This window comes from Drosophila yakuba, chromosome 3R (genome assembly GCF_016746365.2).
Source record: "Drosophila yakuba strain Tai18E2 chromosome 3R, Prin_Dyak_Tai18E2_2.1, whole genome shotgun sequence".
Classification (NCBI taxonomy): Eukaryota; Metazoa; Arthropoda; class Insecta; order Diptera; family Drosophilidae; genus Drosophila; species Drosophila yakuba.
Genome location: NC_052530.2, coordinates 26,581,952 through 26,597,836, shown reverse-complemented (window position 1 = coordinate 26,597,836; position 15,885 = coordinate 26,581,952). Strand labels below are relative to the sequence as shown.

The 15,885-nt window shown below is 43.2% G+C and overlaps 2 protein-coding genes across 9 annotated transcripts; one reads left to right on the top strand and one right to left on the bottom strand.

Annotated features, from left to right (window-relative positions):
• Positions 1-2: 2 nt before the first annotated feature.
• LOC6538448 (sodium-coupled monocarboxylate transporter 1) lies at positions 3-14,279 on the top strand. 8 transcript variants are annotated; one of them, XM_039376720.2, is made up of 11 exons: positions 3-159; positions 615-1,281; positions 3,117-3,276; positions 10,273-10,338; positions 10,396-10,447; positions 10,508-10,575; positions 10,631-10,785; positions 10,841-11,090; positions 11,161-11,541; positions 11,615-11,784; positions 11,855-12,188. In XM_039376720.2, exons 2-11 carry the CDS (start codon positions 731-733, stop codon positions 12,126-12,128), a joined length of 2,127 nt encoding a protein of 708 aa, XP_039232654.1. In that variant the 5' UTR covers positions 3-159; positions 615-730; the 3' UTR covers positions 12,129-12,188. The 8 variants fall into 8 exon arrangements, with proteins under 8 accessions (XP_039232654.1, XP_039232656.1, XP_015048850.1 ...); XM_039376722.1 differs by lacking the exons at positions 10,273-10,338; positions 10,396-10,447; positions 10,508-10,575; ... (3 more) ...; positions 11,615-11,784; positions 11,855-12,188 and adding exons at positions 8,103-8,168; positions 8,226-8,277; positions 8,521-8,588; ... (3 more) ...; positions 9,638-9,810; positions 9,867-10,147; XM_015193364.3 differs by lacking the exons at positions 10,273-10,338; positions 10,396-10,447; positions 10,508-10,575; ... (3 more) ...; positions 11,615-11,784; positions 11,855-12,188 and adding exons at positions 3,802-3,867; positions 3,982-4,033; positions 6,315-6,537; ... (2 more) ...; positions 7,416-7,603; positions 7,659-7,944.
• Positions 14,260-15,857, bottom strand: LOC6538444 (mitogen-activated protein kinase kinase kinase kinase 4). The gene is made up of 2 exons (XM_002098932.3): positions 15,268-15,857; positions 14,260-15,126 (listed from the first exon to the last, which is right to left on the bottom strand). The coding sequence occupies exons 1-2, from the start codon at positions 15,794-15,796 to the stop codon at positions 14,459-14,461; spliced, it is 1,197 nt and encodes a 398-aa protein (XP_002098968.1). The 5' UTR covers positions 15,797-15,857; the 3' UTR covers positions 14,260-14,458.
• Between the last annotated feature and the right edge of the window lie 28 nt (positions 15,858-15,885).

The window sequence follows — 15,885 nt, the reverse complement described above, 5'->3', positions numbered from 1 at the left end:
AATGCTGACTTGGATAAGATCTCCGGAGATTTCTAACGCAGCTTGCGGCGGAAAATTAGTTCAGTGCTCGGCGGAGATTTGGATCATACACTTGTGTGTGCTCGCTTCCAAATCGAATTCAATTGTCCTGCATCCGAAACTCAAGGATCTCGAGAGCGTGTGCGTTGTAAATCGGTTTAAACGAGTCTATCAATATTAAACTACATTACTAGAAGTGCTTGGCCCGACTTTAGTTTGCATTTAAATCGAAATTTTATATAGCGTTTAACAAAGTATTTCGATTTATTAAAGACTTCCGTTCACCTTGAACTCGTCCGCGACACTTGCGTTCTAAAGATTTGAATTATTTTCATATCATAAAAAATTTTTCTAATCCTCAGTTTAGAAAGCGAGTTAAGCCTGCTGGCATTTTAAAAGCAAGATATTATACTTTGTGTGTGGTAAAGCTGAAATTAAATATTAGCTTTAACTTTTATATTTTTGTAGTTTACTATTGATCAATGAGCTAGAAGTTTTCGAGTGATTATCCTTTAAAATAAACCCTTTAAGTCGGAAGTGGCCTTTTACTTCGAAATCCAATCAATACTAAATGCAAAGTCGAATTTAATTCACAGTGATTGTGCGTGTGTTAAACTAATGCAAAAGTAATCAAAGCCGGAAGCATTAAAGTGACGCGGCTGGAAGTCCATAAAAATAAACTACATAAAAGCAACTTGCGGTGCCGGAAATAATGTCAACCACAGCGGAACCCGTGGCGTTGGGGGTAAGCTCCCCCGTGGCGGATGTAGTGGCCAAAACCACCACAACGGTGGCCAATGCGATTGCGAAGACAGTGGCCGTAATTAGCAGCACGGTCTCAACTAGCTCCACAACTGGCGCCACTTCTACTGCCACAGCCACTGCCACATCCACTAGCCCAACGAGTGCCACACCCACCACGTCGACCACTTTCGCCTACACTCCCACGCCCACTCCCATTCAATCAGCATCCGCATCCCTGGAGGATGGCGGGGAGAAACTCAGCGTGAAGGATTTGAGCCAGGCCCTGCAGCATTTCGGGATTGTTGATTACTTGGTCTTCATCGCCATGTTGGCGGTCTGCGCCGTTATCGGCTTCTATTTTGGCTTCATCGAAAAGAAGCAAAAGAAGCAGAAGTTGGCCGGCAAGGATGGCGGCGGTGGGGCGGGCATCGAGGAGAGGCGTGGCTCGGAGGCGCTGGACTACCTGGTGGGCGGACGCCAAATGAAAGTGTTTCCGGTCGCCCTGTCACTTGTGGCCAGGTGAGTTACAGCCTCGGCTGGGACTATGTATATGCAAATACTAAATTGGCCAGGAGAATTTAATCCTGGCTGGGCAACGCGATGTGCACGGCAAGCAATTTGAATAGATTTGCAGTTTTCAAAAAGAAAAACACGGCTCAAACTATGGTACTTGTATGTGTTCTGCAACTCACTGTAAAATCCACTTAAATTCAAAAAATTAGTTGAGCTCTTAAAGAGAGATAGCTGATTTAAATGAAGATACATTAGTGAAGTAATTTTTCTCAGTGGAGACATGCCTAATTACTTTTGACACGGCCGCAGAGAAGGTTGAGCATCCAGGGAAGTTTGTTAATGTATTGTGCAGGCCGCTTTAAGCCAAAATAATTCGCAAAAATCGAATGCTATGAATTTGCTTGAATGCGGGTAATATTTGCACAAATTATCGTAATGGGCTAAGCCAAGCCCACGCAAATCAATCAAAATACTCTCACTCATTTCGCCCTATTCCCTCCCATTGGCCAAACGTGCGTATACGTAATCTAGGCAAAATAGATAATCTGCCCCAGTCCAGCGTTGTCTGGCGAAATGTTTGGCTTGGGCAAACAGTGAGGCATTTTATTCAAAAGTTTCCGACTCAGGACAGGGCATTGCGTAAACAATATTCATTGTCAGGGTCAATGGATGAGTGGCACTGGTGTTAGGTTGGCTGGATGCCTTTGGATTGTGCTGATATTGAAATGGCTTGCGGAACTTTGCGAGTAAATATATCTGGCATATAAATACAACTTAGCTGCTCACGGTGTCTAAGCCGGATTGAAGTTATTTAAACTTGTGCCCGGCCGCAAACTCAAATAATTTGCCCAAATTACTTTTTCTTTTGCTGTTCGGCCGGCCAAGTGACCTTGGTGCTGCGGAATGGGATGTCTTGTATTTGACACGTTTTGGTCAAGCACCTTTCGAAGGGTGCGGTCCCTTTTGTCTTAGCCGTGTTCTCGACGCATTAATGACCAGGCGGACAGGTCCTGTTCTTCGAAATCCTGGCCGTGCTCTTGGTCATTTGCCCTGCCCAATGACAATTGTTTCGTGAGCCTTTTATTGTTATGGCATTCTATTTGTTGTCGTTTGCTTTTTGCAACAAATTCAGCCAACGTGCTTTGAATTACAATTACATGGCATAATTTTTTCTTTCCTACAAAACGTCCTTTGTTGTTTGCAGATTTTTTCAATTTTTTTTTTTGGAAAACAAATTGTTGTGTGTCGTTGTGTGTGTCTGCATACTTTAACGCCGCTTGTTATCAACTTTTAATGGCATTTTTCTCTCGGCCGTCAACTTTCTGTGCCTATGGTGGCAACTCATTTTGTGTTGCGGCCAAAATTGAAATGATGATTGTTATGGACATTAATCATTAAAATCAGATTACGAAATGCAGGGAAAAGAAAAAGTTTGCGCCAAATGCGACTAGACATCATTTGTTTTCGATTGGATTAAATTCATAGCAGCAACACACATGCTAAAAATATATGAGAAATATATTTCATTAAACTCGATAAAAAACAAACTTTCAAGATTTAATATGGTGCCATAATGCCCATAGCCTTCGCCCATCGATTACCTTAAATTTATTTTACAAAAGTTGGCCTACCTTCGTTAGAAGTTTGACCAACAACTAATTGACCATAACTTAATTGAATTAAAAAATTTCTTCGAGCTTACTTTGTGGGCTGGCAACGACGAAATGAAAACTTTGACGGAACCCACATAGATCCTGATCAATCGACTGGCAATTAGCCTCGTTGAACTTGAAGCTTAATACACGATTAGCGTGAACTAATTGTTGGTATTTCACTTTTAGCTTCGTGTCTGGAATCTCGCTTCTGGGAACATCCACGGAAATCTATGTCTACGGCACACAGTACGCCTTCATCCTGGTGACGCTGGCCATCTCCGGAGCGATTTCGTGGTACATCTTCCTGCCGGTGTTCTGCAATCTCCAGCTGACATCCACCTATGAGGTAAGCAGAACGTTGTCCAATCTGAGTAAATTGTGTATGTTTCCCTATTGGACTGCATGTTACGCATTAATTCTATGTCTCTGCGTATACGAATTCGGATGTTTTGATATTCGATGGCATGTGTAAGTAAGACTAAAGCCCAACAACGAGCAGGGAGTACATGTTCCATACAAAACAAAAAAAAAACAAAAAAAGAAAAACACGGGATAAAACCGGCATGCAACCAGCTGTAAGAACTCTTTGAATGGCTGTTTATTTGCATGCAGTAGATAACCACGAGGTTGTGGCGCACAAAGCCAGCTACAATAAGCCCGAACAATACCAATTGTACGAGCTGACAAACGGATAGTCGTAGTTTATAAGTTGGTGTTGGCTACATGTCGTATGAGTAATCTTCGATTATGTATGCGCCGCGTTGCCGCACTGCGCTTGGCAGTGTGTGTGTGTGTGTGTGTGTATATTTGGGCAATCCTTACTGTGTGTTAAACGAAAGACAACAAACCATTGGGAAAAAAATATTTGCAGTACTTCGAGATGCGCTTTAACAAATCGGTTCGTCTGCTGGGATCCGCCTTCTTTACGGGTGCAAATGTAAGTCAAATCCAATTACAAGTGAAGAGAAAATCGTTACATTTCTTCAGATCCTGAAGGAATACTGTTAAAGCAAGCTTAATGCTAACTTAAGTGTTTGTTTTCCTTTCTTAGCTTATCTGGCTGCCCATCGTCATCTATGTGCCCGCACTGGCTTTTAATCAAGGTAAGATTATCTCCGAGCATCGTAATGTAAGGGTACAAGTTTTAAAGGGATTTGTATAGAAGAAAACAGTGGTTTAAGAGTCTTATAATGCGTACTTATTGTCAAGAACCCTGCGTAGACATTGTGATGGCACACATCAAGATCCTTCTTGAGTAGTGTTCCCATGACCCCAGCCAACTTTCCGTTTTCAAAATCACATCTTTTAAGTGTAAACGTAAACTTATTTTTGTAGTTACTGGTATAAATATCCATGTCATCACCCCAATTGTATGCCTCGTCTGCATATTCTATACAACGGCTGGAGGCCTGAAGGCCGTGGTCTGGACAGATGTGATCCAAACCGTCATTATGATAGGTGCGGTTATCTTCGTCATCATAAAGGGCACCCTGGATGTGGGCGGACTGGGCGTGGTTATTAAGCGGAATTTCGAAAGTGGACGAGTGGAGTGGCCTGAGTGGGTTCAAATTAATTCATAATTTTCGACATTCATTAAATGAAACTAATTTAAAAACAGATTTACCTTCGATCCCAAAGTTCGCATGTCCATGTTGGCCTTGATGGTCGGCAGTGTTGGCCACAATGCTTACCAATTCGGCTGCAATCAAATGATGACCCAAAGATACATGTCCCTTCCTGGTGTGAAACAGATGGCTCATACATCATTCATTTTTGTTGTTGGATTGATTCTATTGTATGCCCTATGTTTCTACAATGGTCTCCTGCTTTACGCAACGTACTACGATTGCGATCCTCTGACAACCAAGGTTGGGAACTATTATCCATTGATTGGAAAAACACGATTTTAAACAAGCTAGAGTTTAATTTCGATGGAGTTCCAGTCGATACGTGTATGATATGCCTATAACTTAGATATAAATTCCAGTTGGCAGTAGCAAAGGATCAGTTGGTTCCCCTCCTGGTGGTGCAATCCATGAGCTCATTTCCCGGAGTTCCCGGCATGTTTGTGGCCGGAGTGTTTAGTGCTGCCCTCAGTTCCCTATCTACGGGTATGAATTCCCTAGCCGCTGTTTTCTTGGAGGATTACATTAAGCCCCTTGCGAAGAAACCCCTCACGGAACATCAAACCGCTGTCGTTGTGCGAGTTTGTACGATCATAACTGGCATTGTCAGTGTGGCCCTGGTCTTTGTGGTCGAGCGGATGAGCTCCCACGTGTTGCAACTTGGCATCACCATTGGCTCAGTGGTCCAAGGTCCGCTTTTCGGTCTGTTTATGATGGGTCTGCTGTGCCCGAGCATCAACTCCAAAGTGAGTCCCCCTGCGGTCAATAGTGTTGGGATGAAAGTTAGTTAACGATTTATTATTTTGTTTAAGAGCGCCATCACGGGATCTATTTTCGCCTTCATCTTCATGGGTTGGCTTACTATTTCGGCCCAAATTGCCATAAACTCTGGGGAAATTCATCCGGAGGAAAAGCCAGTCAGCATAGAAGGCTGCGATTATGAGTTCGACCATTCCTTGCTGACCCCTGCAAATGCCACTCTCCATATTGGAGAATCCGCGTAAGTTTACAAGGATATCGTCCAAATCTGTTCTGTTCTCATCAAAGAAGCCTAAACCCACAGGTCCCTCAGTTTCGCCGAGCAGTTATACCACATATCCTTCATGTTTTACACTGCAATGGGGGGAGCATTGAGTGTGATTGTGGGCCACTTGGCGGGTTTCATATTTGGTCGCAATAAGCCCGGCGACGTGGAAGACGATTTGCTATCGCCCTGCATACGCAGATTCCAGAAGTCGAAATATTCCAGCGTAAACCTAAATGAGAACTCCTTAAGGAGTTCTGATGAGAAGCAGTAGACTATTTTTTGACTAACATATATTTACTTTACTAATTCCATTTAAATTTATATATTTTTGTAATGCGTGTTACTCTTTTGAGTTTGATTTTAAAGACATACTTAACTACCACTACAACTTCTAACCTGTCCTTAGTTACCAAACCATCCGTATACGAGTATGAAACATTAGGCATTCAGATAACACTTTTGTTGTTTCATACACACAAATAAAGCTTTAAATGACTTACTCTTCCTTAGCCTAAGTACTTTGGCTATAAGGTATTAAGTTTTGTCTTTACAGTGCTTTAAGTTTTATGGGTTCTTGACAATTCATCATCTTACAGTATGTTAAAAACTCATCCTTTTGAATATAGTTCAAACTGAGTAAATCCTATAAGAAATTTTAACCCAGTTTATACCCAAAACTTAGAGGCTCCGTCAAATCGAGTGCCACGTGCTGACTTTTGTGCGCTTTTCCAGTTACTGGAATAAATATCCATGTCATCACGCCAATCGTGTGCCTAGTCTGCATATTCTACACAGCAGCCGGCGGACTGAAGGCCGTTGTCTGGACAGATGTGATCCAAACCGTCATTATGGTGGGAGCCATTTTCTTCGTCATCATCAAGGGCACCGTCGATTTGGGCGGACTGGGCGTGGTTATTCAGCGGAATATCGACAGCGGACGCATGGAGTGGCCTGAGTGGGTGAAAACGGTTTACTAGAGCAGGCACCACACATGGCATGTAATCCAGCCAGGATGTGTGGTGCATGGGCTCGCTGGCCTATTCATGATGTGTTACATTTTCGTACATTTTCGAAAACAGATTGACGCTGGATCCCAAGGTGCGAATGTCCATGTTGGCAATGATGGTGGGCAACATAGCACACAACTCGTATAACCTGGGATGCAATCAGATCATCACCCAGCGATACCTGTCACTGCCCGGATTAAAGCAGATGGCCCAGTGCTCGTTCCTCTTCATTTCCGGATTGGTTGTCCTGATGGCCATCTGCTTGTACAATGGACTCCTGCTATCCGCCACCTACTACGACTGTGATCCATTGACCACAAAGGTGGGAATTTTTTTCTAGAAAACTATAGATTTAGATACTAAATCTGAAATTGGCTTACAGCTGGCAGTGGCCAAGGATCAGTTGGTTCCCCTCCTGGTGGTGCAATCCATGAGCTCATTTCCCGGAGTTCCCGGCATGTTTGTGGCCGGAGTGTTTAGTGCTGCCCTCAGTTCCCTGTCTACGGGTATGAATTCCCTAGCCGCTGTTTTCCTGGAGGATTACATCAGGCCCTTGACGAGGAAGCCGCTCACGGAGCACCAAACTGCTGTTATCATGCGTGTGTGTACGGTGTTAATTGGAGTCATGAGTGTTGCCCTGGTCTTTGTTGTGGAGCAGATGGGCTCCCACGTAATGCAGCTCTCCATGACCGTGGGCTCGGTGGCCCAGGGACCGCTTCTGGGTCTTTTCGTGATGGGCTTGGTCTGCCCAAGCATCAACTCAAAAGTATGAATTCTCGAACATGTCTTTCTATTATTAGTTTTAAATAATATAATTTTTTTTTAGAGTGCCATAGTGGGATCCCTTTGTTCCTTCTTCTTCATGGGCTGGCTGTGCCTGTCGGCGCAATTGGCCATCAATTCCGGCGAAATGCAGTTCGAAAGCAAACCAGTTAGCGTGGAGGGCTGCGACTACGAGTTTGATCGTGACCTACTGACACCTGCCAACGCGACCATTCCCATGACTGAAACCGGGTAAGTTTTGCTCGATATGTGTATTTAGCTTGCCTTTCTAATAATATTTCCACAGATCGCTCAGTTTCGCGCAGCAGCTGTACCACATCTCCTTTATGTTCTATAGTGTTATGGGTGCCGCGGTGGGCGTGATCACCGCCCACCTGGCTGGTTTTGTCTTTGGTCGCAATACGGCCGATGATGTGGACATCGAGTTGCTGTCGCCCTGCATTCGCCGATTCCAAAAGTCCAGCTATGCCAGCGTGAAGCTGGACGAGAATACCCTGAAGAGCTTCAATGCAAAGACGTAGAAAGTAGTTCCATGCCATGTACTTGCAAATAAAATACATACTTAAGCAGCACTTTAATTTTGTTCACTTAGCTTAGAACTTTGCTTGCCAAGACCTGTAAATACCAACCACACACTACCTGCTCATTTTAGCATGCATACGCACTCTCTGTTTACTTTATAATTTAATACATGTAAAGTCTAATCAACTAACTCATTTTGAACCTTCAGTACTTTCAATTGCGCTATGGCGCTGGCATACGCAATTTGGGCTCGGTTCTATTTATTGTGGGAACGGTGAGTGCAAAAGCAATTAATTGAAGTATATTCACATTTATTTGGTTCAACCCACAGATGCTCTGGCTTCCTGTAGCGCTGTATGTACCGGCCATCACCTACAATCAAGGTGAGTTTGGTTTTATATTAAGCATGTTATGCTTTTCATTAACTGGCTGCTTATAAATGCACCTAGGAAAATGGAAGTACTCTGATTTAAAATAACCCTTTCAACTACGCTTTAAATATTACTTCCTTCCATTAGTTAAAATTCACAAATATTTCTTCTAATTTTTATAAAATCTTGGATTAGAAAATATATCTTAACCTAAGTTTCTTGATGTGTATTCTACCAAATATTAACGTCTTTCAGTGACTGGCACTGGCATCCATGTAATTACGCCCATTGTGTGCACTATCTGCACTTTCTACACGTGTGTGGTGAGGCTTAATTAAATTTGGCCACCATTTTGTGGCCCATCTGGAAGACTTTCTTCATTTCAGGGCGGACTGAAGGCCGTCATTTGGACAGATGTCATTCAGAGCTTTGTGATGTTTGGTTCCATTTTGGCGGTTTGCATCAAGGGCACCTTCGATGTGGGCGGACTGGGCGTGGTTTTGCAACGCAATGAAGACGGCGGACGTCTTAATACACCGGAGTAAGTCTACGGCTGATTAATTTTCTCATTACTTTTCGAGTACTTTAAACGAAACAGGTGGACTTGGGATCCCACGGTGCGATTGTCCATGTTGTCCGTGATTTTGGGTGGCACTCTGCATAAGATCCAGTCGTCGGATGTCAACCAAGTGTCCATTCAGCGATTCCTATCATTGCCGAGCTACGTGCATGCCAAGCGATGTATGCTGGTGTTCACGGTGCTCCTCATCGTTCTACTCAGCTGCTGCAGTTACATGGGCCTGGTGTCCTATGCCGTCTATCACGACTGTGATCCCATAAGTACTAAGGTGTTTAAGAATATATTTTAAATATTTTGTCAGACTTTAAATTTACTGCATATTAATCTATTTCTCACCATTTTTATGTATTTCAGTTGGCTGCTGCCGTCGACCAACTGCCTTCGCTGCTAATGATGCGAACGCTGGGCTCCCTACCTGGATTACCAGGACTCTTTGTGTCTGGCGTTTTCAGCGCTGCCCTGAGCTCACTTTCCACGGGCCTCAATTCGCTGGCCTGTGTCATTACTCAGGATATCGTGAGACCCTTGCTGAAAAAACCGATGACCGAGCGCCAGACGGCTTTTTGGTTGCGGGCAATCGTCGTTGTTTGCGGATTCAGTTGCCTGGGTATGGTCAACGTTGTGGAGAAGTTGGGACAAGTGGTTCCACTGGCCACCAGCACGGCGGCTGTTTCGATGGGTCCTTTATTGGGCATTTATTGCATGGGCGTTGGCCTGCCTTGGGTTAAAGGAAAGGTGTGCTTATAATTTCTTACATTTCATTTATTTTATTCATGTTTAATTTCCTTGCAGAGCGTTCTGCTTGGCAGTGTGGTATCCTTTTTGGTATTGGCCTGGATTTGTATTCAGGCGCAGTTGGCTCAAATGAATGGAGAGATTCGCTACCCGAAACTTCCCGTTTCGGTGGATGGCTGTGACTATGATTTCGATAATCATACAGTTCACGAAACCATCCACAAGTACAGGTAAGTATGGGAAACCGTAGTTCAGCTAATTAAGACATTTTTCTTTTACATTTTAGACCCTCGGAGCGAAACATCTACCACTTATCATTCCTGTGGTACACGGCATTGGGCGGGTTCATTTGCACTGTGGTCTCGGTTTTGGCTGGATTCATTTTCGGTTGGGAGGATCTCAATAAAATGGATCCAGCCTTGATTACGCCCTGTATGCGGCGCTTTTTGCCCAATAAAAACTACGAGGCTGTTAATATGCAGGATCTCTTTAAGCGCAAGGACGAAATCGAGTCCCAAAAAGCTTCTTAAACTTTGTCAATAAAACATGTACTCTCTGTTCTGCGAATACGCGTTTAATTTAATTGTGTGTGAATGTGACCAAGCATGTTTCATATATTCAATGCATCCTGTAAATATCCATGCATCCTGTAAAATTTTGCTCTTGTTTCTGTTTGATTTCGTTCATCTTAGTACTTCGAAAGACGTTTCGATCGACGAGTTCGCATCTTTGGTTCCTGCCTCTTTGTGGTGATGAATGTAAGTTAAACGTTTATTATATTGGTAAATTACTTAAAAATTATTTTTCATTTTAAGATTTTGTGGCAACCCATTTGCATATATGTCCCAGCTCTGACGCTAAATCAAGGTATAGTTAATAGATTAATATTTCATTCGATTTTACATATGTATTATATTTATTGACCAGTTTCCGGGATAAGTGTCAGCAAGATTGTACCTGCGACCAGTTTTATTTGTATTCTTTACACCAGCGTTGTAAGTATATAATATATTATTTATTACCAAGTTTGATTACTCACATCTTTTATAGGGTGGAATCAAGGGTGTTGTGTGGACGGATGTCATTCAGGGCATCGTAATGATCGGATCCATGCTCATAGTCATCATAAAGGGCACTTTGGATTTGGGTGGCTTGAGCGTTGTGCTGGATCACAATCGTCAGTACGATCGTCTGGTGGGTCCAGAGTAAGTAATCCTCATGTAGTACCTAAATATTTCTAAAACCATTATTTTATTTTAGCCTGACCTTTGATCCAACTGCAAGAATGGGCGTATTTGCCTTGTTTATCGGTGGCGCCCTGTTCAAGTTGCAGGCAAATGGCATAAATCAGGCTATAGTGCAGCGTTACCTAACTTTGCCCAATAATAAGGATGTTAAGAAGGCTTTGGTTTACTCACTAATTGGCTTCATGTTCGTAATGTTGATGTGCGTTTATATTGGTATGCTGGCATTTGCTGAGTTCTATCATTGCGATCCCATTACAACGGGTGTAAGTGTTTGGACATAGAAATATTATTCCAATGAGTCGATTATATTACTACTTCATGTGATCATTGCAGTTAGCTCGTGCCAAGGATCAAGTCATACCCCTCTATGTGGTGAAAAACGTTGGCCATATTCCCGGTCTGGTTGGACTATTTGTAGCTGGAGTGTTCAGTGCCGCACTGAGTTCCCTTTCGACGGCTCTGAACTCCCTTTCCGGTGTGATTCTGACCGACTTTGTGGAGCCCTTTAGGAAGAAGCCCTTGAGCGAACGGCAGACTGCCTATTTGTTGAGAGGAGTGGTCGTCTCCTTCGGCCTGATCTCGATGGCCAGTGTACCGATTGTCCAGAGACTCGGCCTGGTCATGCAGCTATCCTCAACAGTGGCGGCCATAACTTGTGGTCCACTCCTGGGAGCCTTTAGTGTGGGCATGCTACTGCCATTTGTGAAGACAGAGGTTTGGCTGAACTTAAATGGATGGAAAGGAAAATACTAACACTACTTCTTTGAATATTTATCTATATTTTTAGAGTCTTCTCACAGGCATCTCCTTAGCCTCTAGTTTCACCGCCTACATTGTGGTGCGCGCTCAAATAGCCATTTTCACAGGATCTCTGACTTTTCCGGCGAAACCCGTTTCCATAGAAGACTGTGATTATACCTTTGATCTCCCTGCGAATTGGAATGCCACAACTACGGCGTATGTACTTGTTCCGCGTGATCAAATTGCATTGAACTTTTGTTTAACTGAAGTGTTTCCTTTTATGCAGAACCCCAACCGAATCTACCAGTCATGGCATTCATGAGATCTCATTTTTGTGGTACACCGCAGTTGGTTCTGTGGGCACTGTACTTGCAGCTCTGCTGGCCACTCTCTATTTTGGCCGACAAGATCCTCGGGTGGTGGATAAGGAACTTATTAGCCCTGTCGTGCGGAAATTCTGGTATGGAAAATACGATAGTGTGGCCAGTGAGGAGAAAAACAATTTTAATCTTCACGAGTCGGAAACTCAGCTCAAATTGGAGCAGTCTGAAAAGTCATAGGGATATTAATTATATTCTACTTTAATCCCGTAAATACATTCACCTCTATTGCAAAACCAAGACATTGTAGTTTCTTCTTAGTTATAAGAATCTGTTTTGTACCTAATCTTAACCGAATGCTTAAGCTTGATTTTTTTTAGCTAACTCTTATAATCAACCTTCAACTGGGTCTGTCTTATGATCAGCAATTCCTGTCGAATCCTTACTTATACACACTCACTCTTTCAGTATTTTGAGAGGCGTTTTAGCCGGCGAATGCGTTTGTTTGGAGCCAGCTTATTTGTTCTCAAGGCGGTAAGTTCAAGTAAATAACCCAAAAAATAACTTACCTAATATGATTTCAATATTTCAGATTATTTGGCTTCCCATTGCGGTTTATGTGCCCGCCTTAACCTTCAATCAAGTGTCAGGAATTGGTATACATACCATCACTCCAATAGTGGTCATTATTTGCACATTCTACACCTGCGTGGGCGGAATTAAGGGCGTGGTCTACACGGATGTGGTTCAGAGCGTTATTATGTATGGATCCTTGATTGTGATCATGATCAAGGGAACCTTGGATTTAGGTGGATTTGGTACTGTGTGGAGAATCAATCAGGAGGGCGGACGACTTAATACCCCAGAGTAAGTGGCAATTAAAAACAATTGTAATAATCTTTTAATTCATTTGCTTATGCTCTAGATGGACTATGGATCCCACAGTTCGACTGAGTGTCTTCTCTGTGTTTGTTGGTGGCACTTTCTTCAAGTTGCAAAGCACCTCGATCAACCAGGCCACAGTTCAACGTTTCATGTCCTTGCCATCCCTGAAGGCCATTAAACAGACCCTCTTTACATTCTCCATTGGACTGACTCTGCTCTACATGGGATGCGTCTATGTGGGATTGGTCTGCTATGCCACCTACTACGATTGCGATCCCATGTCTACAGGAGTAAGTATATTGTGATAGATAGTGAATTGGTCCGGCATTTTATTGGATATATTTCTTGTAGCTCGCAGGACGTCGGGATCAGCTGGTGCCGCTGCTAGTGATGCGGGTCCTGGGAGTTGTGCCTGGTCTGCCAGGACTCTTTGTTTCTGCTGTGTTCAGCGCCGCCTTGAGCTCCTTATCCACGCTCCTCAACTCTCTGGCCGCCGTTATCCTGGAGGACTTTGTTAAGCCGCGAATGGGAAAATCAATGAAGGAGAACCACGTGGCTCTGACCATGAGAGTGGTGGTGGTAACCTTTGGCATCAGCTCCATTTTTATGGTCTATGTGGTGGAGAAACTGGGCATGGTGCTGCAGCTGTCGGCCACGCTCCAATCAAGTTTATATGGACCAATGTTGGGCATTTTCACGGTGGGCATGCTAATGCCTTGGGTGGGCGAAAAGGTAAGAATGTAACTTTGAATATTTTGTTACTTAATTACCTATTATTTAATTGCAGTGCGTTTTCATAGGCAGCATTGGCTCCTTTATGACCATGGCCTGGATAGCAGTTAATGCTCAAATTGCCAACATTACTGGATCCTTCCGACACACCAAACTGCCCGTTTCCGTGGAGAACTGTGAATATGATTTCGATATGAGTCGCTACTTGAACTCTACTTCGGAATAGTAAGTACACTAGCTATTTCCGATTAAAAATTGTATATTTATTTAACAACTTTTCTATCAGCGAACCTCACAGTGGATCTTCTGTATATCACATGTCATTCCTGTTATACGCCATGTTGGGAGCCCTACTTACAATTATAGGTTCCAACTTGGCTACTTTCGTTTACGGACGTCAGGATATCAAGAATGTGGATGAGAATCTGTTGGCTCCCGTTGTTCAGCGCTACTTGCGAAAAAATAATTACTATGAAACCGTAGAGCTGAAGAAAGTTGAGGTGGCCAAGCTCAGTGAAAGTTCCGATTAAGCATCCGATTTGGCATTGCCTAACAATTTCGTTCCTATTGATTAGTATGAATTCGTTCCTACATCAACATATTTCATTTGATTTTTATATTACACAAATTATGGATAATTCCAGGGTGTTAACTGGTATAAAAAGTTGAGTTACTTTGTTCCTTTAGTTATATAAACATGTAAGAGGCTTTTACATTGGTCGTTTAAAAAGTGTAAATAAAGCAGTAACGTGCATTAGCCTTGATTAAATAAAACTGGTTGTCTTTATTTAAATTTTTACTACAAAATCGATGTCTCAATTGGCTTTGACTGCTAAGACTACCAATTGCAAAACACGAAAAGGATTGCCAATTCTTTGGATTCCTTTATGCGTGCAATGCAATTGAATGTCGTAACAGTTTTTTTGTTTTAGGGTCTGCATAAAAGACATTCTTTATCTCCCTTTATGCTGACCAGTTTTGCGAACTAATTTTCGCCGGGGAATCGGTGGATTGCGGACGTAAGGTGGATACGTCATGGCCGGAAGGCAGACAATATTATCTTGTCGGTGGTTGGAGGATCGGGATGAGCTGCTTCTAGAGAATTTCGATGAATGTTGCGGCTGAATAATTCGCCTAGCATTCGAGGAGTTGCGACCGGAAAGGTCTGGCATACTGAGAGAAGTAGATTGTCTTGGGAGATCAGGAGTATTTGCATGCTTTGAAGATGATCGGGACATCTGCCTGCTCCTGGCTGTAGATTCCTGATCCGTACTGGAGTTGTACAAGTGATACACCAATGGTGCTTGCTGTTGGCACAATTGATGCTGCGGTGCTTTCGCCACTAGTTCCTTTGCCTCGCCACCAGTGCTTCTTTTCACGAGATCCACACTGGAACTCCTGCTTTTACGAACCCGCTCATTTCGCACCTCCTTGCTAGCGCACATCCGCTTCCGTTCGCGCTCCAACTTCCGGTTCCTCTCCAGATCCTCCTCTTCCTTGCGCCGCTGCTTGTTCGCCTTCGCTTGATTGAGAGCTCTGTAGTGCACGGTTTGGTTGTCGATGAGCATTTGGGTAACGAATTTGAATTGGTTCAAGCTCGCTTCACTCTGAGCGGCAATTTCTAAAGGTAATTGGTGAAATTGCTGTTTAAGGTCTTACTTAACTGATAATAATTAGCTTCGGTGTAATAAGCTAACATAATTATAAGCTAACATAATTATAAGCTAACATAATTATAAGCTAACTTAAATTTAACTCTTACTGTTGGTAACATCGCGATAGATTTTATTCAGCATCGCCTCCTGATTCTGTAGGTCCTTCGATAGTCGTTCCATTTTGGCCACGGATTCCTCAAAACTCTTCGACACCATTCGCTGCACAGCATCCTGCACCGATTCCAGGACATTGTCGTGAATGATGCTAAAGAAGTCGGCAAAGGAGTCCTGCAGATCGCGATTGGGATCGTTGCTGGGATTGGAGGTAATTTTATCTGATTCTCCATCGTTGCCACCTGGCTTGCGAGTGTCCTTTTCACTCGAACAAATCACGGGTGTTAGCCGGAATCCTACGCTCTTCGAGGACGAATCCTTGACCCGCGAAGAGCTTGACTTGGAGATACTCCTTCGGCGCTCCGTTCGATGGCGAGTCCTTCTCCTGCCGGCTGACGTCACTGAAGGAGCGGAATGACGAACGACTTTGCATTGTAAACTGTCCTTAGCGGTATAGTCTCTCTTAACAACATTATAGTCCGACTGTCGGGCGGAGTTTGTAAAGCAGTAATTTGGAAACATGACTTTTTTGACAAATTTTTAAGGTGTTGATCGATTTAAAATTGGCGGCTCATATTATTGTAATGAAAAAAATGTTTGGTTGTTTATTC